We start from the raw sequence: 22,916 nt of genomic DNA, 5'->3' as shown, positions 1-22,916 counted from the left end.
TTCAGGGGGCTACTTGAAAATTTGACAAACTTTATCTTCTTGAACTGGATTTTCGTTGAGCTGGAAAGGAACGATGCTGTCGGCGACCGCCACCCATCTCCTCCGATCACCACCACCGAATCCTCCCTCCCGTTCTCTACCCCATCTTCGCCCTCCGTCATTGCTTCGATCTCCCTCCGCGGCGGGTCCTAATGGTGTCGGCGCTGTCGGCTCTTACAAAACTCCCAAGCCTCAGCGGGATTTGCTGCGTGAATGGGTCTGGGAAAATGATGGTTTTGTTCGGGTCCTCCCTATCTACGTTGGTGGATTCTCCTTGCTCGTTGTCCTTCTCAATCGCTCTTTTTCCAACATTCCACCCGTCGCTGATGCTTCCAGGTCTTTTTGGATGATTTCTGTTGTTGTTGTCCTTTGCATTGATTGAAATTTCTATGAGTTTTGATCTTGGTTGGAAGTAGATAGAGATATCATCATACTTGATAACATCGAGAAACAGCAAAGAGAGAAGCTTTATTTATAAAACTGAATTTTTTAGATGAATTGTACTGGATATGAGACCTATCTTTAATTCGATTTTAGAATATATCACTTTTAGAATATTGTTTTTTTAGATCTTTTTTCTTTTGTTATGTTTTTAGTATGTTTATCCTACATTAGCAGTCTGTAACAGCTAGCAATGGTCGAATTTGCAGCTCAATTTAAATCAGTGGCTGCGCTCAAATTGGGGACAGGCTTACATAATTTCAGACTTTTCTTCTTTTATTAGTTTTTTAATGTTCAGAAGAAGTGTCTTAGGAGTTAATGATAATGCATAGGTTTTTTTCTTGATTGTTGATTGCCTCTTTCTTGGAAACCTATGGATGGTTGCATTAATCAGTAACTCAAAACTCATTGGAATGAATTGGGTTTTGAAGGGTTCCAAAAACTTCTTGCATTTGTAAAAATTAATTGTATGTTCTACCCAGTATTATTTTAATATGATGCCTGAAATTGTCTTTGGAGTTCAAACTTAGGGCGTTTTGTCGAGTACTAAATATAAATTTTTTTAACTTGAATACCAGAGTGCATATGCAAGGAAAAACTAATTTATACTGATTTGGGGTCATATAACAGAATTCATATTGCATGTAAGTACTAAGACAGGGAGTTGAGAATGAAGGTATTTTTTAGTACTTTCTTTCCTTTATTTTAGGACGTTTGGAATGGTTACTTAGCATTTATGTTTGTTAACTAAAATCTTTGAGTGAGGACAAAACTTACATGGATTGGTTTTCCTCTGAACAGTTCACAGTCAAGGGCAGACATTTTATCCCTTGCTTTGGCAGTAACTAATATTCTGGCTGGCCTAGTATGGTTGTCAATTCGACCAAAGAATATTTCTCCGGTGAGCCTCACATGCTGCAGGTTAAGTTTATGTTTTTCTTTTCTTATTTTCCATTTATGTTATAAATTATGGTGAGCAATGACCATGCCTAATATTGTTTGGAACTTTGTGCTTCTGAACTTGATATTAGGTTGTTCTTCATGGTGTAGAATGTCGGCGGTTAAATCCTCTAATTTCCGAACGTGCAGTTCTTGAAATGCTATGGTACAGCCTTTTTAATGTACTTGGAACACTTGAACTTATCCTTTTGATATGTACTATAAATTGAATGGTTTATTTAGTCTGATTTTTACCATAGTCTCTTATTCGGTCTAAATGTGTCTTAGTAAAAAGTGTCACACTTGTGATGCTTTTATGAATAGATAAATTTCTCTGGTCAATGCAATAATGTTCTATCACTGCATACAGAAGGTCTACAATATCAACTTTCCAAAAATAAAAGCTTTTGTTGCTTAATGTCTACTTGTTTGGAAATAAATGGAAAGTTGCCTGTTGTTCTTGAATTAGTATAACTAAGCATTTGATGAATCAAAAAGAATTATAAAGAATCACCAAGGATAATTAACTTTATTTAATAAGCATGTCAGAATAAAATAAACACTTGTGATACAGGAAGCATGAAGTTCAGGCTATTGATTTATTGCATTTTGCAAGTTAACTATGAAAATATCATGAGGCAATTTCACTTCGATCTTTTGGCTTTATTACTCTTTGACTTGTCATTTCTTTTCATATTTAGTTCATCCTTTTCATTCTTTCATAGGTCTTGCTAATGAATACATTAAAGAGGTGTTTGATTGGGGTTTAATGATGTGGGTTTGAGGAAATCTATTTTAAATTTTGTTTAAGGGAAAATTTTTGTTTAAGCTAACCTGAGTTTGACTTAATCAATGCTAATACTAACTAAATGTTTTAAATTTTAAATTTTACTTTTCTAAATAATAATAAATATTTACTGATATTAATGATTTTTTAAAATTAATTATTTCATATATTTATAAAATTTTTATAAAAATATGAGTATTAGTTATCCCAGGTTGTTTGTTTAGGGGAATAGCATGGATTAAATCTTGTTATGTGGGTCAACTCTTTGAGCCTTGTCGCATTGTTTGTAACACTTCATGGTAACTTTCTTCTCCACGAGATTGCTTCGCATCTTGTAACCAAGAATTTGTGAAACATATTCTCACCTAACAATTATTACTCTAGTAACAAAGGCATTGGTTTTGAACACAACATGCTTTGCTTTGCTGTAGCATGCAGTGCTGAGAATGGTTGTTTCCCTCAATTTAATGTTTGATGGCATTACTTAATTTAGAATATAAATGCTTACCTGAATAACATTGTTTGATAAATTAATTCTGATCACCAGGGCCTGGGACTCTCTTTCTGCTGTGACCTGTTGCAGATCTTTAGTTGTTGTGTATGATAGCAATTGTGTTCTTCAAATTGGTGTTGCAGCTGAATCCCCCTTAGAAGATGGTGATGCAATGGATGTTGATGTGAAAAAACTACTTCAGGGTTCACTTTGCAAAAGTGCCATGGAAACCCAAAAGCGTATGAGTTTTGCCAGTATTTGTTCTTGAGAAAAAACAAGTTCTTGTGTTTGTGTTGCCTTATTGAGATAGATTGAATTTTAGTTTAATACCATTTTTATACAGAAAGCTACCTGGCAAATCTCTCTCTGTATCCTGGAAAATCTGAGCTCCCTTTTTTGCCTACAAATACACAGGTATAAAATATAGTATTTTTTGGTGGATAATTGCTTTTGAGCATCTTTGCACTCACTTTTGTATCTTTCCTTTTATGCTTGTATCAGATTCATAAGCAAGGGAACTTTAGGGGGAATACTTGAAAACCTAACACTACTTGTTGTTGGTTAGAGCATTATTCTTTAGTTCCCTGGTTTGTCATTCAGGTGGTAACAGTCCTCTAGATTTGTTGTAGGCTATGACATAGAGTGTGATTAAGAGAAGACATAATTGTAAACAAAAGGTTCATTAGCCTGGAATTCTGCCATCATAATTTACATAAGAAAAACAGATGTAGCTCCACTTATCTACATACAAGTATCATATATGAAAGACACTAGTGCTCCTAAGCTGTGTAATTTAGTTTCCTTGACTATCTACTAGCTTTGTTTACCATCAACTAACTGTGAACCATTAGTCTAGACCCAAGGCTTTTATTGAAGAAATATTGTCTTGATCTTGTATCTTCTGCTGCTTTCATTCAAATTATGTCATGGCTGTTCAAAGAAGTTTACAACACCATCAAACTCAAATAAGCTTTTTTAATAGGTTTATCCGTGAATTTCAATATTGGCTTACAAGCAATTTTCCATTTAGTCGGTTATCTTGCAGCCGATTGGGGACAATGGAGTTGCAATAATTGGTGGCAATACTATAAGGGGATTCAACAATACTGATCAGGTACTTGAGTAATCGGGATACCTTCCTCTTATTTTTCTTATGTAATCATATTTTACTCATTTTGTAGTCCTTGTGTGTTCATCATTTTCACATTGTTGTTGCTGATCCATTTATGGCCTCTACTATCTTCTTCAAAGTGAGTAGCTACATCATACTCTGGTTTAAATTTTCAGAAACTACGTTGCAATCCTAGTCTTGATCGCTCCCATGGTTACAAGAACCAACATCCTTTCATTGATAAGACATTAAGGGCTGAAACAGTTGGACAAGCATTAAATGGACAGAAGTACAAACTGCACATGATTTGCTTGGGGGCTATGGAATATAAGGTCCCAACTACTATGTCAAAACAGATACCTAAAATTTTCAATAAACTATTGCCACAAAAAGTGATTTTAGAATGGAGCATTCTATGGTAGATATGTGGCATTTGATTGAATTTGCTACTCAAATAAAACACTCTTAGTGCTGTGGAGGTAATCTTGGTGGAGTGAAAAGGTTTGTGTAAATCTTATTTATAAGATGAGGATAGTAAATTAGAAATCAAAATGTATAGGGGAGTTTTCTGAGCCTTTGTTGTTGGAGCTTTCTAGCAAGAATGTAGAATTGCAAGCATTACATTTAGATCTAACAAATTGAAGGAGTATTATGCGTGGGGCAGTTGACCACAAATCATTTGCCAAGCCAAGTGACTTCCTTTACGTGTTAAGAATCTAATGATCAATGGTTTGAATACCCTTAGGGGATCAGAATATAGTAATGCAGTAGGAATAAGTGGTAGTGCATACACATATTGAGCCAAACAACTTCAGTTATGAGACCAAATCTTGTCCCTATTCTGGACATAAAGGGGAGGGGTAAATTTTTTAGTAAGTCACTAAACTTTGGCTCATTTTCACTTTGATCACCGAACTTCAATTTGTATCAATTTGGTCACTCAACTTTAATTTCATTTCACTTCGTAGTAAATCAAGATATTTCAACCTCCAAATGAATGATGTGGCTGTTTTTCGATGACGTGAACATCTCTAATAGACTTAATAATGTATCAATAGGAGGACTAACTTAGATTTTTAGACAGTCATGTAATCAAATGGGGGTTGAAATCTTTGATTTATTACCGGTTGAAATCAAATTAAAGTTGAGTGAATAAATTGATACAAATTGAAATTCAGTGCTCAAAGTGAAAATGAGCCAAAGTTTAGTGACTTACTAAAAAATTTACCCAGTAGAGGAGAGAGAAAAGTTCTTGCTTACTTCCTGTTTGTCAAAAATTCAGGGTAGTCTAAAATTTGAGTAGTGACTTAGTGACTGATTAGTCCAACGTCCAATTTGAGTAGTGACTGATTGGTCCAACGTCCAATTTGAGTAGTCTAAAATTGGAATTAAAAAAATAGTCCTAAGCACTTGAAAATTATACATGCTAATCTGATCTCTTCAAGTATGCTTGACAAGAAAAGATACCTCCAAGGCTTACAAACAGTTTAACCAGAAGTTCTAGTATGTGCATGAACCATTTTAGGTTACGGCAATACCTACCACTATGTAGAAAAGGCTAAAGATCCTGCTAAGTGCTCATGGAGAATCATGATACTTGAAGGAGGGTGCATAGTGGAAAAGGCACTCTCTCAATATCTCATAATAACCCTGCTTGTTAAAAAAAAATGCTGGAAATGCTCAAGATACACACAGTGCACAAGTTCAAGTCAGAGTGAGTTCAAAAAATGGAATAGAGGATAAGAGTTAGAAAGGTGAAGGAGATTTTTTATATTAATCTCCTTGAGAAATTATCCAGCATTTATCAGGTGCTAGGGATCATTGTGCAATAGAGGAAACTCAAAATATACTTGCTTTCTCTTGCTAAAGAAATAAGGTTATCATTGTGGGGAACACCATGTCTTTAAATTTCACGGAGAAAATGTAGTATCCACTTCTGGACATCAACATAGTATACTAATTGCTATCTTTAATGCACGCTTCTGAAATAAATTGCAAGCAAGGATCAGAAGCAGTTCAGTGTCTATATTTACTAAATCAGCTAGTGAATACTCCTTTCGACTGCATGAGAAGTTGCTGCCTGAATGAACTGCTCACATTGCTTGTTATGGCTGAAAACCAATGCTAGAAAATTGTCAGGTTTACCATGGTTTGAGTCAAGTGCTTGTTTGATTTGCACAATAGATGAATTATCAATGTTGCGCATTACATTGAGAGATTCTTGATGTTTGCTGCTTCTGCCATTCAACCAGGCTTTGTCTCGATGCTTATGGCTGTTGTGTGCTTTGCACAAGCTATGTGTGGTGCATGAATAAGTACTTTTACTGCCTGTGCTTTAGATTCCAATTAGGATTAGTCTGGCACATTGTTATGCTTTGACCTTCTGATGCTCTGTATAATTTCTGTGCAGTATCATAACTTCTTATTGTTTCCTTAGATATTCTATATTTGTGTTTTGTTCTTCTCACTGATCATTTAATATTATGTTTATTTCAGTGTTTAGAATTCTGTAATGAATGATAATTGATGACTATTATACCCATTCCTAATCTTTAGACAGTAGACTGTTAATGCTTTTTTAATTTAACATCACAGTTGAAGACCAAAGTTTGTTATAATTTATTTGCTAATAATTGCAGGCGTGGATCACATTAATCGCTGAGAAGCTGGAGGCTACACTATCAACTTCTTGAGATATCCTTGCATATTCCATTCTTTGCATTCCGCTTCACTTCGCCATTGTTCACTCATCTTTCTTCAAGAAGCTATGGTAAAAATTCTCATCTATGCAAAACACTGTTTTTTGGTCTCGCTCTCTCTCACCACATTAGAAACTTAATTTCGATTAACCTCCTTCAATTTAGATATCACAAAGAGAAAGGAACAAAGATCTGTGAACTTGATGTGTAGTAGTCGCAAAAAAGGGAAATTCTTTGGCCCATATGTTTAGATCATCTAAAAGTAGAGTCGTCAATAATAGATTACCTAAAGAGATAGGTAAAAGAAATTTCCATCCAAGATTTAATTAATAGCTGATAAATTCTTAACCTAGCAAAGCCTGATCGGCATGATATGGTTAAAAGATTTATAAGTATAGATGTAATCCTTGCAGGCAATTGCTTCCTTTTTTTTCGTCATTTGAGGTTGTTTTTGTCTATAACAATTTTGTTTGGTTGCGTGCGAATTGTAAAATTGACAAATGTAGTATTGTCAGACGTCATTGACATTGTTGTATGCTGTGTTACAATTTCATCAAAGAAATAATAGCATGCATAAAACAAACAGGGAATAAACAAATAGTCTCTCTGAAGTTAAGTTATTCACAAAAAAACCCCATGACTTGAGTATTCTCAGATAGTCTTTTCTTTTTCTGGCAGGTTAAAAAATAGGTTTGTGACTGTAGCAACAATATTTTTATTGTTGTAAAACCTTGGGCTTGCCCATGGTTTTGTGAGTGGGTTGATAAGTGTTTTGTCAATTATTGTAACCATGGTTAATTTAGTTAACCTTGGGTTTAGTTACTTAAGGGTCAAGTTTGTGGAGCCTATATAAAGCCCCTTAGTTTGTAAGGTGGAGACATCCATCCATACCCCTAACACACTTATCTCATCCATTCTTTGTATCTACCATTACCATTATGAAATAAAGAAGTCCCTTCTTTTGTGAATATACCTCTCTCTCTGTACTCTTTACTCTTAAGAGCTTCTGTCCTTATAACCTTTACTTCACTTGGATGAGCCACACCCAAGTAAATTGAAAGGCATCCCCAACGATCTCATCTCTCCGTTCCCGTGAGATTCTATTGGTATCAGAGCTAGGGTTTTTTCTTCAACAACGACAACAAAGTAATATTTATCATGCCGGGGTAAACCCTTAACGGGGTCCCCAACATGTAGATAGTAAGTTTTATCTTGGTATTATAGCTTTTATTGATTCATGAATTTTTATTAAAAACCCCAAAAATACGGTTTGTTTTCAATGATCTTAGAAGTGGGCTGAAAAGCACATTTAATAGTCTTCGTGTAATTAGAGGTAGCCTACAATATAGCAGTAATCTTGCCTTAGTTTTGACTTCCTTATTTTAAAACATATATTGAAAGAACATCTTCTATTTTGAGTAATCATCCAAATGAAATGCCTAAGATTTGAAAAGTGGGGACTCTACAAGGATCGCTTCAATACAAATGTGGAAAGGGTCAGTAGGTCCTAAGACGGTAAGCTTGAAAAATATGCAAGGGTATGTTCATGATGAAAAATTTAGAAGGTTCTTTGAATAAATTTTAAAGAAGGAAAGTTAAAATTTTTAATTTGAAAAAAAAAAGTGTAACTAAAAGTGAATCTTTTATATGAAAAAAGTTAATCTAACTGGTATAAGAAGTAAGACAAATTGGACAGCCTTAAACAGTACCCATCAGAGGACAGGAGATCTGTTTAGGGGAAAACGAGTGTGGAGGTAAGTCTTAACTCTAAAAGTTGGAAAGATTATACTTTCACATTTTAAGATATACTCATGATGCTTGGTCACTAAGACAGCTTGACTATAGGTTTTCAACTGTAGCAACAGTAGTTTTGCTGTTGAATATCATGCTTGTAATAAGTAGGTTTGGTAAGTGTCTTGTTAGCAATAGGTAAATTTGGTATATGTCATGTCTTCTACATGAAGGTTTGGTATGTGTCAAGTCATGAATAGCATGACTTAAGGGTTAAGTCTTGGAGCCTATATAAGGCCCCTTAGTTTGTAAGATGAGGGCATCTCATCCACCCTTATCCATCTTGGGATCCTTGCATCCTTAGTCTCATCCTTTGTATCCCTCTCACAACAATAATGCAATAAAGAAGTCCCTCTTTGTTTATACATCTCTCTCCCCTTTATATTTATGTTTATGCTTCCTTCTCTCTAACTCTTTCAAGCAAAGCTTCCGCCCTAACTGTTACTTCACCCCGGATTTCCCCGGCATCCGGAGTAAGTTGAACGGCATTCCCAACATCCACGTCCCAGAGGAGCAGGCGCATGTGGATCTAGTTGTTTCATAGCTACAGTAACTTTCCTCAACGAAAACCTCAAGGTAATATTTACCATGTAGGGATAAAACCCTTAACGGGGTCCCCAACATGTAGATAGTAAGTTTTATCTTGGTAATATGACTTTTATTTAATCCATGAACTATTATCTAAAAATCTAAAAATGAGTTTTGTACAGACCTTTTGAAAAATATTTTGAGCTTAAAAATGAATCTTTTATGTGAAAAGAGTTAATCTAACTAATATGAGGAGTAAAACAAACTGGAGAACACCAAAAAGTACCCGTCTAAAGGACAGAAGGTCCGTTTAGGGGAAAAAGAGTGTGGAGGTAAGTCTGAACTCTGAAAGTTGGACAGGATGAACTCTCACATATTAAAAGATAATCATTTGAATTGCTAAAAAATTACTCTTCTAAGTAATTATGTAAAGTGGGACACTCAGGCTTTGGAAACTGGAGACTCTACAAGGGTGGCCTAGTACCGCAGACAGGGAAAAGTTAGTACACTCTAAGACGGTAAGGTTGAACGAGCCGACAGAGAATGTCCATGGTGAAAAGAAATTTAATTTTTCAAAAACCCATAAAAACTAAAAAACCAACAAAAACCAAAACAAGCTTTTACTTTCAATAATTATGGATCAAATAGAGTTATTTACCAAGTTTAACTTCTATCGTATTACATGTTGTGGATCTTGTTGTTGCATAAGAATTCTCTCTTACTTATTTCAACTTGTTGCAAAGTAGTAGTAATTTTATTTTACTGCAAAATAGTAGTAATTTTATATTTTCTGCAAATCTTATTTCAGTTTAATATGAAAACAAAAGAAATCAAAGTTTATACAACAAAATATAAAAACAACAAAAAATCAACAATATCAAATATCAAAAAGAAAGAAATCATAAATCAAAAATAAATATTAAGACACTAATGAACCAAATTCTAAAAGAAACAATAGAAAAAATAATTATAATACAAGTAATATTTACTACCATAATAATATTAAGAAATCTTAATATGTTATCAAGATAAACAATAAAAATGGATTTAATTATTAAAAAATTAAATAATTTAGAAACACAATTATTGAAATTAGAAACTATCTTATCTATTCCTAAAATTGAAATAGATAATCTATGCAATCAAGTAAAAAATATTCAATTGGGAACAAATCAAAAAATAAAGAAACCAATAACACCATTTAAAATCTAGACTAAAGAAGAATTATTAAAACCACCAGAATATAGATTAAAATTCCCAAGAAATGAAACATCTACTTGAAACAACAGAATATTATAAAATTGAATTAATCAAAATAAGATATTATCCTTTAGAAGAATTAAATCAATATAACTTAAAAGATAAAATCAAAAATCAAAAATATATATGGCTTAATGAAGTAGAAGAATATGTAACAGAAAAGTTAAGAATTATAGAAAATGGATCAGAAGAAGAAAAAGAACAATTAAAAAATTGGAAAATAAACTTAATACAAAAATTTGATAAATAAAAACAAAATATGTCTAGAGAAAATCAAGAAAATTCAGGAGAAAAAACTATAGTAAAAAGTATAGATAATATTAGAAGATTTTCAATTTTAAATCATCTAAAATATATTAATCATATTAATAAACATAAAAAAAAAGAAATAACATACACAATTGAAGAACAACAAAATAAAGCAAGATATAAGAATATAAAATTAATCCCTGGAGAAGAATTATATAAATTTGGAATATTTGAAACAAAAACAAAAATATATGAACATTATGATGAAATGGAAATATGCTGTATAAATGATGAAAAACAAATTCTATTAGATTTAATAACAGAAGAATCATATAACAAACTTATATCATCAGGTTATACATTAATCCATTTAGTTCTCTTAATGTTAGGAGTAATAAGATTACATAGAAAAAGTTTAGGAACAAGAATTTTAGTAAGTTTAGTAGATATAAGACAAATTAAAAATATGACAAAAGCGACTATAGAATCCATGGAAGTAGATATGAATATAGACCATCCAGAAATCATATATATGACCCCAGACTTTCTAATCCCACTGGAAACATTTTAAAAATATATAAAATTAATAATAAATTCAAAAGGATATGCCATGATTTCAAATGCAGCAAATCTAATAATAACAAAAACATTCATGGGACAACTGACAAACAGTTGTAGAATCAACTATATCTTAACACCTAAAAAGTAAAATCATTTTTAGAAAATCAAGGATTAAAAGGAATAGAAGGAAAATTTTATCAATCAGAAATGTTAGAAGGAAGTGAATGGAACATTCAACCCATAAATATCCCAACATCAAATAGACCAAGTAATGCAGAATTTTATGAAAATATTGATGGAAGTACAAGTGTAAGAATGATAAACAAAGGCATAAAAATCGAAGAACTTCAAGAATAAAATGGATTTAATATATTTAACAGATCCAGAATTAATTGAAGAACAATTAAAACCATTAAGAAAATATCTAGGAAGTACAAATATATCTGTAACAGATCAAATAAAACAAAGAAGAGCAATATGGTTAATATGTGTTAAAGACTATATAACAATGAAAGAATTTTATAAAATTAGCTCAGAAATATTAATAGAAACAACAACAGTAAAATATGATAATCAAGAAAATTGGATATGGAATACAAAATATATATCAAGAAGAGAATTATACCCATTAGAACATCAACAAAGAAAAATTAGACTAGAAAAATGGAAAAAAAAATCCCTCGAAGAAAATTTAAATCTATTGAAAGTTGTTATACATGAAAGGATTAATAGATTCAACATATATAAATTTAATAGATGATTTAATAAGTAACTCAATTAAATATAAAATAAAAGAAAATAGAAGTCTAAAAGAAGAAATAAAAGCAAAACAATGTATGTGGTTAAAAGATATATAACTTTAAGAAATCAAATTAATTAACAAGCAGAATCATTAATAGAAGTAAAATTTAAATCAAAAGAAAAAGATGAAAATGGTAAATCCATATGGAAACCAAAAAAAATAAAATATAAAGAATTTCATCAAGATGAATACTTAAAGGAACAAAATAGACTATAGAATTATATATCAAGACTAAGAAATGAATATGATTCCATAAACATTTGTTATGATTAAAATAAAATGAATAAAGAAACTTATAATCTAGATGCAAATCCAAAATATTTATTAGAACAATACAATTAAATTGAAAATTTTGAAAAATGTGAACATAAATTCGAACCATTTAAGATAAATTATAAAACAAAATGTGATAAATATTATAAATTCCACATAACAAAACATAGAGTAACATGTTTGAAATGTGAATTATCATTATGTAGGAAATGTGTATCAAATTTATGTGGTTTTAGACAAGACAAAGAAATAATTGAGCAATTATTAAAAAAGATTAAAACTCTTGAAGAAGAAATAGAAAATTTGAAAGAACAACTAAAAAATAAGAAAGAACAAAATAAAGGAAAAAAGCATAATTATTCATGAACAAGAGGAAGAAAATATTTCAGATGACTAAGAAAAGAAAAATTTTAAAAAAAAATGATTAAGGAAATAAAAGAGATACAAGAAAATATAAAACGATGGGAAATAAAAAACTATTTAAAACAACAAGAAACCTCTCTCTGTGAATCTAAGGATAAAGGTCTCACAACAAACTGAATCTCCATTATTCTTAACCTTTTGGGAAACATGTGACCAACACATATAATTGTAATATTACCCCATAGTTTGTTCATTCGCATTAGAGAAAACTGTGACTGCAAAGCCAGGAGGTTCATATGCGTTTTCTTTAATTGTGGAAACTATGTAACCAAGTCCCAAAAAGAAATAAACAAAACAAACAAAGGTTTGTTCATCTGAATAATAAGAGCTGTGGCTACAAAACCAGTAGGTCCATATGCGTCTCTTGTTATGGTGAAAAGCTGGCTATCTTTATACCCCAATACATGCTAAAGCATGAAAAATCATATCTCCAACACATGCAATAGCATGAAAATTTATTTAACTAACAAGCTTATTTTTTGCAGAAATGACAGAAAAAAAATATCTATAACCATACATCCTCTCTTGAACCCCAGTTAAATCTCCCAATATTTCCACCAACCTCCACTCTAAAATTCAGAACACAAGCTAATCTGAATCTGTCACAACAAGTTATTCTTGACAACCTTTGGGCCAATAAACATGACCCAAAAACCCTCATTTCCCTATTTCACTCTTTAGCAAAGTTCTTTCACCAAACAAATGAGAAAATCCAAAATCCACCACATTTACCCTTACCAGAAACACCAAGTGTAAGATTCTCTCTTAAACCCCAAACACTTGACTACATGGTAGAACAAGAAAAGAAAATCAAGGCATTGGAAGTTGAAATCTCCAATAAAAATGAAGAAGTTATCCTGATCAAAGCTCAACTTCAACAAATTACAAATAAAGCCGAAGAAATGAAGAAAATTATGATTGAAGAAAGAAAACAAAGAACAAAGAAATTTGAACTATTCACAGAACTAATAGAAGAATTAAAATAAATTATTTTCAAGAAAGTGATGGCAACTCAATATAACCAGTTTATCTTTGAACAAGAAGTACTGAGGCAACTTGCAAAAGAAGAAATTATTCCAGCAGGATTTGCAATAGCAGGAAATGTACTCAGAGAACTAGCCCATAAGAATTCTGGATGTCAATGTGAAGAAGGATTCACTGCAGTCAAATGTTCCTTAGACATGTCCCAATGGCATGATCAAGAAATTAATAGTGTTCAGATCAAAGCCATCAATCTCTTTAAACACGAATACCTATCTAGAGTAATGCTGACAAATCCAGAGCAGGCAAACTTCCTAAATGACTATTGGCAGCTGATACATCTTCTACACAAATTCCTCAAAGCTCTTGGATCACATATTGATGGGTATGTCAATTTAGAATTAAATTCAATTCTTCCTTGCTATGATGAAGACTATCCTGATGAAGCACGGCATCATATCAAGATCACTCTCCTTCGCCATCATCAAAAGACATCATAAACCTGAACAAGAAAGAATAACTCCTATTGATTTTTTATTTTATCTTTTAAGTTATATTGATTTAATTCTTCTAAAGGATAATATCTTATTTTGATTAATTCAATTTTATAATATTCTGTTGTTTCAAGTAGATGTTTCATTTCTTGGGAATTTTAATCTATATTCTGGTGGTTTTAATAATTCTTCTTTAGTCTAGATTTTAAATGGTGTTATTAGTTTCTTTATTTTTTGATTTGTTTCCAATTGAATATTTTTTACTTGATTGCATAGATTATCTATTTCAATTTTAGGAATAGATAAGATAGTTTCTAATTTCAATAATTGTGTTTCTAAATTATTTAACATTACCTTGAGGTTTTCGTTGAGGAAAGTTACTGTAGCTATGATACCACTAGATCCACATGCGCCTGCTCCTCTGGGACGTGGATGTTGTGGATGCCGTTCAACTTACTCCGGATGCCGAGGTCATCCGGGGTGAAGTAACGGTTAAGGCGGAAGCTTTGCTTGAAAGAGTTAGAGAGAAGGAAGCATAAGCATAAATATAAACAAAGAGGGACTTTTTTATTGCATTATTGTTGTGAGAGGGATACAAAGGATGAGACTAAGGATGCAAGGATCCCAAGATGGATAAGGGTGGATGAGATGCCCTCATCTTACAAGTACAGATGCAGAAATCTTAGCATGTATTAAAGCTATGGAAAAATTTAAATTATTTGTTATAAAAAGTAAAGAATTTTTATTAAGAACCGACTGTCAAGCTATTGTATCTTTTTATCATAAAAAGTCAGAAATAAATTATCTACAAACCGATGGTTAACATTTATAGATTATATAGTCGGAAATGGATTCCATGTCATTATTGAACATATTAAAGGGAAAAATAACATTATAGCAGATCAATTAAGTAGAATTATACAAGAAAATAAACTTAATTGAACACGAAAGACTTGTCCATCCACATAGTAAGACCGTGGCTGCAAAAACCAGCAGGTCCATTCGCGTTCTTGCTATGGTGGGAGTCTGGATCACCATCATCCAAAAATATAAAATATAAAAATTTATAAAACTAACAGGATTCTGTTTTGCAGATGTCTAAAGTTCTTTCAGCACAAGGAAACCCTTTTCCTACCCTTCAATTCCCAATTATCCCACAAAAACATAAATTCCGTACTACCAATATCTTGGACCATGAACAACAAACTCTTCTTGACAATCTTTGGAACAATAGAAACAATACCCAATTTCTCCAATCCATGAAAAATCTTAGCCAATATTTCCAAGATCAAAATGCAAAACCAAACCATATTATCCCATATAGCCCTACATCACATCAACCCCAAACAAAAAATTTATTCTCCACCAGCTGTTGAACACTTTATTGCCCAAGACCGAACAATAAAATTATTGAAAACTGAAATAGAGGTTAAGAAAAAAAAATTGAAGAACTCAACAAAAAACTCCAGAAGATAACTGAAGACTACAAAGAAATATCTCAGCATATGGTCCAAAATCATAAACAAAAAGAAGAAGCTCTTGAAAGATTCCCTCCGGTTATTCAAGATGTACAACAAATAATTCTACAGAAAGTTCTCAAAACAGCCTATGAAGATTTTATCCAGACTCAAGTACTTATTCGAGAAATGGCCAAAGATAACGTACATCCTCATGGTATGGCACTTTCCGTTGATCTTTACCAAGACTCAGCACATCGCCATCAAGACTGTCAATGTGAAAAATGCTTCTTCATTGTCAAAGCATCTTTTGACCTATCTTCCTGGATTGACCAAGACATAAAAGGGATATCATTCAGTATTGAAATGCTACTACAATATGGCATGATCAGCAGACTGATACTTACAAGGCCAAAACAAATCAAGTTCTTACAGAAGCACTGGAAACTTTCATATCTACTATCAAAAATATTCAAAAAGCTAAAACTGCCTGCAGTCATCAATCTCACAATCAAGTCAATTCCACCAGGCTATGAAGAAGGATACTTGGAAAATGCAAGACATCAAATCACTGTGGAATTATTCATGAAGTCTGTTCCGTATCAGCTACATATTCCAACTGAAGTATTCACAGAAGAGATGCAGTCATCTACTACTCCAGTCACTGAACAACTTTCCTTATGGCGAGCATTCACCTTCATCAGTATCAGACAATCTTATTATCATCCCTTGTCAATGGAAGATTCCACTATGAAAGTTTATTCAAGAAAAGAGGTACTTCCTATCGATATTCCATTTGCAAACCTCAAATATAATAAACCTTCAGCAGTTCAACACTTTAAGGACATAAATGCAACTATCTCACTCCAACACATGGGAGACTATTCTTCAAGCTATCTTCCAATAATTGAGGATCAAGACAACGACCTTCCTTTGGATATTCCTAATGGTCATTTACCAAACCCATTAATTACAAGCATGCTCAGTTACAAACCTATTTTACACACTAAAAAAACAAACACCAACTCCTTTACATAATAAAAATAAACAACTCTGCTTCAGTCCACCAAAAGATGAGCAATAGTTATGTCTTCATGTGGAGGGAATGGAGAATCTTCTGAATCGATTGGTAAATGACCATTAGGAATACCCAAAGTAAGGTCGTTGTCTTGATCCTCAATTATTGGAAGATAGCTTGAAGAATAGTCTCCCATGTGTTGGAGTGAGATAGTTGCATTTATGTCCTTAAAGTGTTGAACTGCTGAAGGTTTATTATATTTGAGGTTTGCAAATGGAATATCGATAGGAAGTACCTCTTTTCTTGAATAAACTTTCATAGTGGAATCTTCCATTGACAAGGGATGATAATAAGATTGTCTGATACTGATGAAGGTGAATGCTCGCCATAAGGAAAGTTGTTCAGTGACTGGAGTAGTAGATGACTGCATCTCTTCTGTGAATACTTCAGTTGGAATATGTAGCTGATACGGAACAGACTTCATGAATAATTCCACAGTGATTTGATGTCTTGCATTTTCCAAGTATCCTTCTTCATAGCCTGGTGGAATTGACTTGATTGTGAGATTGATGACTGCAGGCAGTTTTAGCTTTTTGAATATTTTTGATAGTAGATATGAAAGTTTCCAGTGCTTCTGTAAGAACTTGATTTGTTTTGGCCTTGTAAGTATCAGTCTGCTGATCATGCCATATTGTAGTAGCATTTCAATACTGAATGATATCCCTTTTATGTCTTGGTCAATCCAGGAAGATAGGTCAAAAGATGCTTTGACAATGAAGAAGCATTTTTCACATTGACAGTCTTGATGGCGATGTGCTGAGTCTTGGTAAAGATCAACGGAAAGTGCCATACCATGAGGATGTACGTTATCTTTGGCCATTTCTCGAATAAGTACTTGAGTCTGGATAAAATCTTCATAGGCTGTTTTGAGAACTTTCTGTAGAATTATTTGTTGTACATCTTGAATAACCGGAGGGAATCTTTCAAGAGCTTCTTCTTTTTGTTTATGATTTTGGACCATATGCTGAGATATTTCTTTGTAGTCTTCAGTTATCTTCTGGAGTTTTTTGTTGAGTTCTTCAATTTTTTTTTCTTAACCTCTATTTCAGTTTTCAATAATTTTATTGTTCGGTCTTGGGCAATAAAGTGTTCAACAGCTGGTGGAGAATAAATTTTTTGTTTGGGGTTGATGTGATGTAGGGCTATATGGGATAATATGGTTTGGTTTTGCATTTTGATCTTGGAAATATTGGCTAAGATTTTTCATGGATTGGAGAAATTGGGTATTGTTTCTATTGTTCCAAAGATTGTCAAGAAGAGTTTGTTGTTCATGGTCCAAGATATTGGTAGTACGGAATTTATGTTTTTGTGGGATAATTGGGAATTGAAGGGTAGGAAAAGGGTTTCCTTGTGCTGAAAGAACTTTAGACATCTGCAAGCGGAATCCTCATTAGTTTTATAAATTTTTATATTTTATATTTTTTTGGATGATGGTGATCCGGACTCCCACCATAAGAAGCAGCGAATGGACTGCTGGTTTTTTGCGACCACGGTCTTACTATGCGGATGGACAAGTCTTTCGTGTTCAATTAAGTTTATTTTTCTTGTATAATTCTACTTAATTGATCTGCTATAATGTTATTTTTCCCTTTAATATGTTCAATAATGACATGGAATCCATTTCCGACTATATAATCTATAAATGTTAACCATCGGTTTTGTAGATAATTTATTTCGACTTTTTATGATAAAAAGATACAATAGCTTGCGATCGATTGCTTAATAAAAATTCTTTACTTTTTATAACAAATAATTTAAATTTTTCCATAGCTTTAATACATGCTAAGATTTCTACGTACATGTATTACTTTAGTATTAGTAAGTTCCATCATCGTATCTACTTATTTTTTCTTCATTTTTTGTTGATTCCTTTTTTGGTCTAAATTTTAAAACAGCTCCCCAACCACCTATACGACCATCTGATTCAATTATTAAGTATGAATTTAATGGTGGTAATTCTAAAGGTTTTATGTTGCTTACAATTTGTTTAATTTTTTGAACCAATTTAATGTCTTCATTGTTAAATTTCCTTTCACCATTTTGTTTTGTTTTGTTATATAATAGTCCAGCCAATTTACTTAGATTTGGTATGAAGTTTCTTGTATAGTTTAATTTTCCTAAGAATGATTGAATTTTTTTTAATCCTTCCAATTTATCCGGCATTTCTAAAATACTGCTTGCTATATGTTTCTGTAATTCTATTTCTCCTTTTCCAATAATTACTCCTAAAAATTCTATTTTTCTACATCCAATTTTCATTTTATTTTCAGATAATACTAGACCATGTTGTTTGCATTTATGAAAAAATATTTTTAAATGATTGATATGCTCCTTTATATTATTGCTAAATACTAAGATATCATCAATATAAGTGACAATAAATGAATCATTTCTGAATATATTATCCATTTTTCTTTGAAAGATTTGAGGAGCATTTTTTAATCCAAATGGCATAACTTTCCATTCATAATGCCCATTATGTGTTACAAATGCTGTCCATTTTCTACTTTCTGTTTCTAATTTGACTTGCCAAAAACCACTTTTTAAATCAAATTTACTATAAATGTTTGTACCTTTGATTTTGTTTAGTAATGCTTCTTTGTTTGGTAATGGATATTTGTCATCTTCTGTATTATCATTGAGTCTTTTATAATTGAATACCATTCTGCTTTTTCCTCTGATTATTTCACTGTGTTTATTTACTATAAATGCTCTAGTTCTATGAGGACTTTTTGTTGGTTCTATTATGTTTAAATCCATTAATTCTTTTATTTGTTTATTGAATTCTTCTTGTTCATATGGGGTTGCCTTTGTTACTAGACAGGTTATTCTGATATCTGGATTTATTATTTCTAATTTACAGTTCTCATTTGTTCTGTCTATATTTATAATTGGATTTTCTCCTATGGTTCCATTTTTCTTTAGATCTTCTAATATAGGTTCAATTTTATCTTTTAAAGGAGTTATCTGATTTAATTCAATATAGTTTATTACTTCAATTTCTTCGTCTAATGGGATGTCAATTTCTGACAGATATGCTAAAGATTGTATTTTTGTTGTTGTTTCTAAATGATTTACTTTATTAAATAACATTACCTTTTCTCCTTGAATAAATATTCCTCCTGTTTGATTTTTTATAAAATTCATGCCTAATAAAAATTTTATAGAATTTTCATTTGTTATTGGTTTAATCCAAGTATATGGTAAATTATATTTTTGATTATTTAATATGATTGAACAATCTATTAACTTTTCTTTTAAAATTAATTGATTTCCGAAGGCATCATTTACTAATGCTTTTTGTGTTGTTATTTCTCTGTATTTTGATGGAACAATATCTTCTGTTATATAAGTTTTACTTGCTCCTGTGTCAATTATTCCTTTTTCTAAAATTTTAAATCCATCTTTAAATTCTAAGATAAAATCTATGTTAAGTAAATTGTTATCTTTATAATAGATAGTCATGCACTTTCTGTTTCTAGGAAATTTTTATCTTTTTCTTGGATTATTTTATTATTTTGATTTTGTTTTAGTTTAGTTTTATTTTCTAATTTTTCTTGTAATTTTTTAATTTCTTCTTCTAGGTCTTTGATTCTTTTCAGAAATTGGTTTATTATTTCTTTATACATCATATTGTTTTATAATGATTTTCTGTTTCTTCTAGATAGAAATTTGGTCCTTCATTTCCATCAAAAATACTACATACATCACTATCATTTTCACTATCATTACTGGCTATACTTACTATATCAATTTCATCATGCATTTCTAGATTTTGATACATATTTAGTCTTTCTTTATTTACTTGTGAATTTTTACATTCTCTTGCATAATGTCCTTCTACGCCACATAAATAACATTTACATTTTCCTGGTGGTTTATGTGTTTTAAATTTTTTAACATGATTTGATTTAGGTCTTCCTTTTTTAAAGTATTGACTTCTTTTTAATCCTTTTTGTTTTTTCCATTCATTATTTAGGGTTGGTACATATATTTTACTACAATAACTTTAATTTGAGATTTGTCTGTTTGCTTCTGCTTCTAAACATTTGTCTTTTAAATAATTAAATGTAAACATTATTGTTGGCCCTATTCCAGTTAAATTTTCATGTCCCTTTTCGATCCAATTTTTTAAAATAATATCTCTTAAAGGTTTAGGGAGTTTATTAAACCATTTTTTAGTTAATTCATTATTTGTGAATGCTCTTCCTGTTTTAGCTGCTAATGTTATATATGCTTGACTAAATTGAACAATTTCACCAAAGTTTTGAATTTGGAGTTTTTCTAAATCTCTAGCTGCCATATCTTGTAATAATGTGTCTCCTCTAGATGGATTAGTTCCTAAAATGATTTGTCTAATTTGTCCTGTTACATTGTATGGATTATCAGCCATTTGTACCATGTATTGATATTCTTCTGAATAGTTAATTTTCCAACTATTTAATAAATCTCTTGCAGTGGTTCCTAAAAGATTTTCAATAAAGTTTGTTGTTCCTATTGATGTATGGGGTATTCTTTCTAATGCATTTATGGCATCTGATTCCCATCTATTAATTCTGGCCATTTTTGAGGATGAACTGTACTTAATACTAACATACTTCCTTCATTATTTTGTTTAGGCATTGTTTTTATAACTTCTAAAGGATCTGGTTTTCCTTTATATGTTTTAAAATTTTGTTCATAGTAGTTGAATTGAAATTATGTTGGGATGGAAATTGTAAAGGTTGAGTTGTTCTGCTAGTTCTTTCAATTGTTGTTGGAGTTACTATTGTTCTAGTATTTGAACTTTCTGCTCTTTGATTATCTGGAATATTACTTGCTCTTGATTCGACATTCATCATTATTTCTTCTATATTAATTTCTTCTAATTGTCTTATCATTTCTTGATATTCTTCATCTTCTTCATTATTATTGATTTCTTCCATTATGTAGTTTTCTTCTGTTCTTATTTTTGTTGGATAGTTATATTGATTATATCTGCATTCTATTAAAAATTTTATATCATCAATATCTTCTGGTAATTCTTCAAAATCAATTGTCCAGTCATATCCTGGATATATCTTTTCTATTATTTCTTCCATTTTGATATCCATTTTTATGTTTTATGATTCTGTCAATATTAGACTTTCTATTATTTCTTTGATGATTTGTATTGTCACTTTTAATACCATTAATACTTTAGTTATTATTTTTATCTCTTGATGGATATTCTTTTTAGTTTTCATTTTAAGATATTTAGATTTCTTAATATTATCATGATATTTATCAGGATGAATATTATTATTGTAATACATATTACTTGTATTATAATTATTTTCTCTATTATTTCTTTTACAATTTGGTTCATTGATGTCTTAATTTGATTTAATGATTTATGATTTCTTTCTTTTTGATATTTTGTTGATATTGTTGATTTGATATTTTGTTATGTTGATATTGATTTGGTTTTTTCTCTTGTTGATTTAATGTTAAGATGAATTTTGATTTAATTTGTTTTTTTTTAAATTGAAATAAGATTTGCAAAAAATATAATCTACTTCTACTTTGCAGTAAAATAAAATTTACTACTACTTTGTAGTAAAATAAAATTTACTTCTACTTTGTAATAACTTGAAATAAGTAAGAGAGAATTCTTATACAATAACAAGATCCACAACATGTAATACGATAGAAGTTAAACTTAGTAAATAACTCTATTTGATCCATAATTATTGAAAGTAAAAAACTTGTTTTTGGTTTTTGTTGGTTTTTTTAGTTTTTATGGGTTTTTGAAAATTAAACTTCTTTTCACCATGGACATTCTCCATCGAGCTGGCCTTTCAACCTAAATCTTAGAGTGTACTAACTTTTCCCTGTCTGCGGTACTAGGCCACTCTTGTAGAGTCTCCAATTTTCAAAGCCTGAGTGTTCCACTTTGCATAATTACTTAGAAGAGTAATTTTTAGCAAATTAAATGATTATCTTTTAATATGTGAGAGTTCATCTTGTCCAACTTTCGGAGTTAGGACTTACCTCCACTCTTTTTTTCCCCTAAGCGGACCTCTCTGTCCTTGAGACGGGTACTTCTTGGTGTTCTCCAGGTTTGTCTTACTCTTTATATTAGTTAGATTAAATATTTTCACATAAAAGATTCATTTTTCAAGCTCAAAATATTTTTCAAAGATCTGTACAAAACTCATTTTTTAGATTTTTAGATATTGGTTCATGGATCAAATAAAAGCTATACTACCAAGATAAAACTTACTATCTACATGTTGGGGACCACGATATGAGGTTTTTACCATGCGTGGTAAACATTACCTTGAGGTTTTCGAGGAAGGTTCTTGTGTCTACGGGATACCACTAGATCCAGCGGGGCCGTCTTGCGATGGGGGCGTGGATGTTGGGGATGCCATTCAACTTACTCCGGGGTTCATCCAGGGGTGAAGTAATGGTTAGAGGCGAGCTTGAGAGGTTAGAGAAGATGTAAGCTAGAAGAAAGCAGAGACAAGAGCGAGAGATGTGTTTACA

The 22,916-nt window shown here is 31.4% G+C and overlaps 1 protein-coding gene across 4 annotated transcripts; it reads left to right on the top strand.

The window, feature by feature from the left end:
* Positions 1-50: 50 nt before the first annotated feature.
* On the top strand, positions 51-8,715 carry LOC120257040 (protein COFACTOR ASSEMBLY OF COMPLEX C SUBUNIT B CCB4, chloroplastic). 4 transcript variants are annotated; one of them, XR_005535490.1, is made up of 8 exons: positions 51-375; positions 1,282-1,381; positions 1,512-1,585; positions 2,754-2,938; positions 3,043-3,113; positions 3,730-3,813; positions 6,450-6,580; positions 7,188-8,715. XR_005535490.1 is itself a non-coding variant. In XM_039264683.1 (7 exons), exons 1-7 carry the CDS (start codon positions 74-76, stop codon positions 6,501-6,503), a joined length of 870 nt encoding a protein of 289 aa, XP_039120617.1. In that variant the 5' UTR covers positions 51-73; the 3' UTR covers positions 6,504-7,181. The 4 variants fall into 4 exon arrangements, 2 of the variants coding, with proteins under 2 accessions (XP_039120617.1, XP_039120618.1); XR_005535489.1 differs by lacking the exon at positions 7,188-8,715 and adding an exon at positions 6,675-7,181; XM_039264683.1 differs by lacking the exon at positions 7,188-8,715 and having other exon boundaries at positions 6,450-7,181.
* The last annotated feature ends 14,201 nt before the right edge of the window (positions 8,716-22,916 follow it).

This window comes from Dioscorea cayenensis, unplaced genomic scaffold, assembly GCF_009730915.1.
Source record: "Dioscorea cayenensis subsp. rotundata cultivar TDr96_F1 unplaced genomic scaffold, TDr96_F1_v2_PseudoChromosome.rev07_lg8_w22 25.fasta BLBR01001813.1, whole genome shotgun sequence".
Taxonomy (NCBI): Eukaryota; Viridiplantae; Streptophyta; class Magnoliopsida; order Dioscoreales; family Dioscoreaceae; genus Dioscorea; species Dioscorea cayenensis.
The sequence above is the reverse complement of the archived record's forward strand: the minus strand, read 5'-3'. Positions and strand labels throughout refer to the sequence as shown.

What these genes read in the sequence shown, in the direction of transcription:
- LOC120257040 (XM_039264683.1), top strand. Translation starts at nt 74, where the DNA reads ATGCTGTCGGCGACCGCCACCCATCTCCTCCGATCACCACCACCGAAT. An exon ending in GACCAAAGAATATTTCTCCG is followed by an intron (nt 1,382 to 1,511) that starts GTGAGCCTCACA and finishes ACTTGATATTAG; the next exon opens with GTTGTTCTTCATGGTGTAGA. An exon ending in GCAGTTCTTGAAATGCTATG is followed by an intron (nt 1,586 to 2,753) that starts GTACAGCCTTTT and finishes TCTGATCACCAG; the next exon opens with GGCCTGGGACTCTCTTTCTG.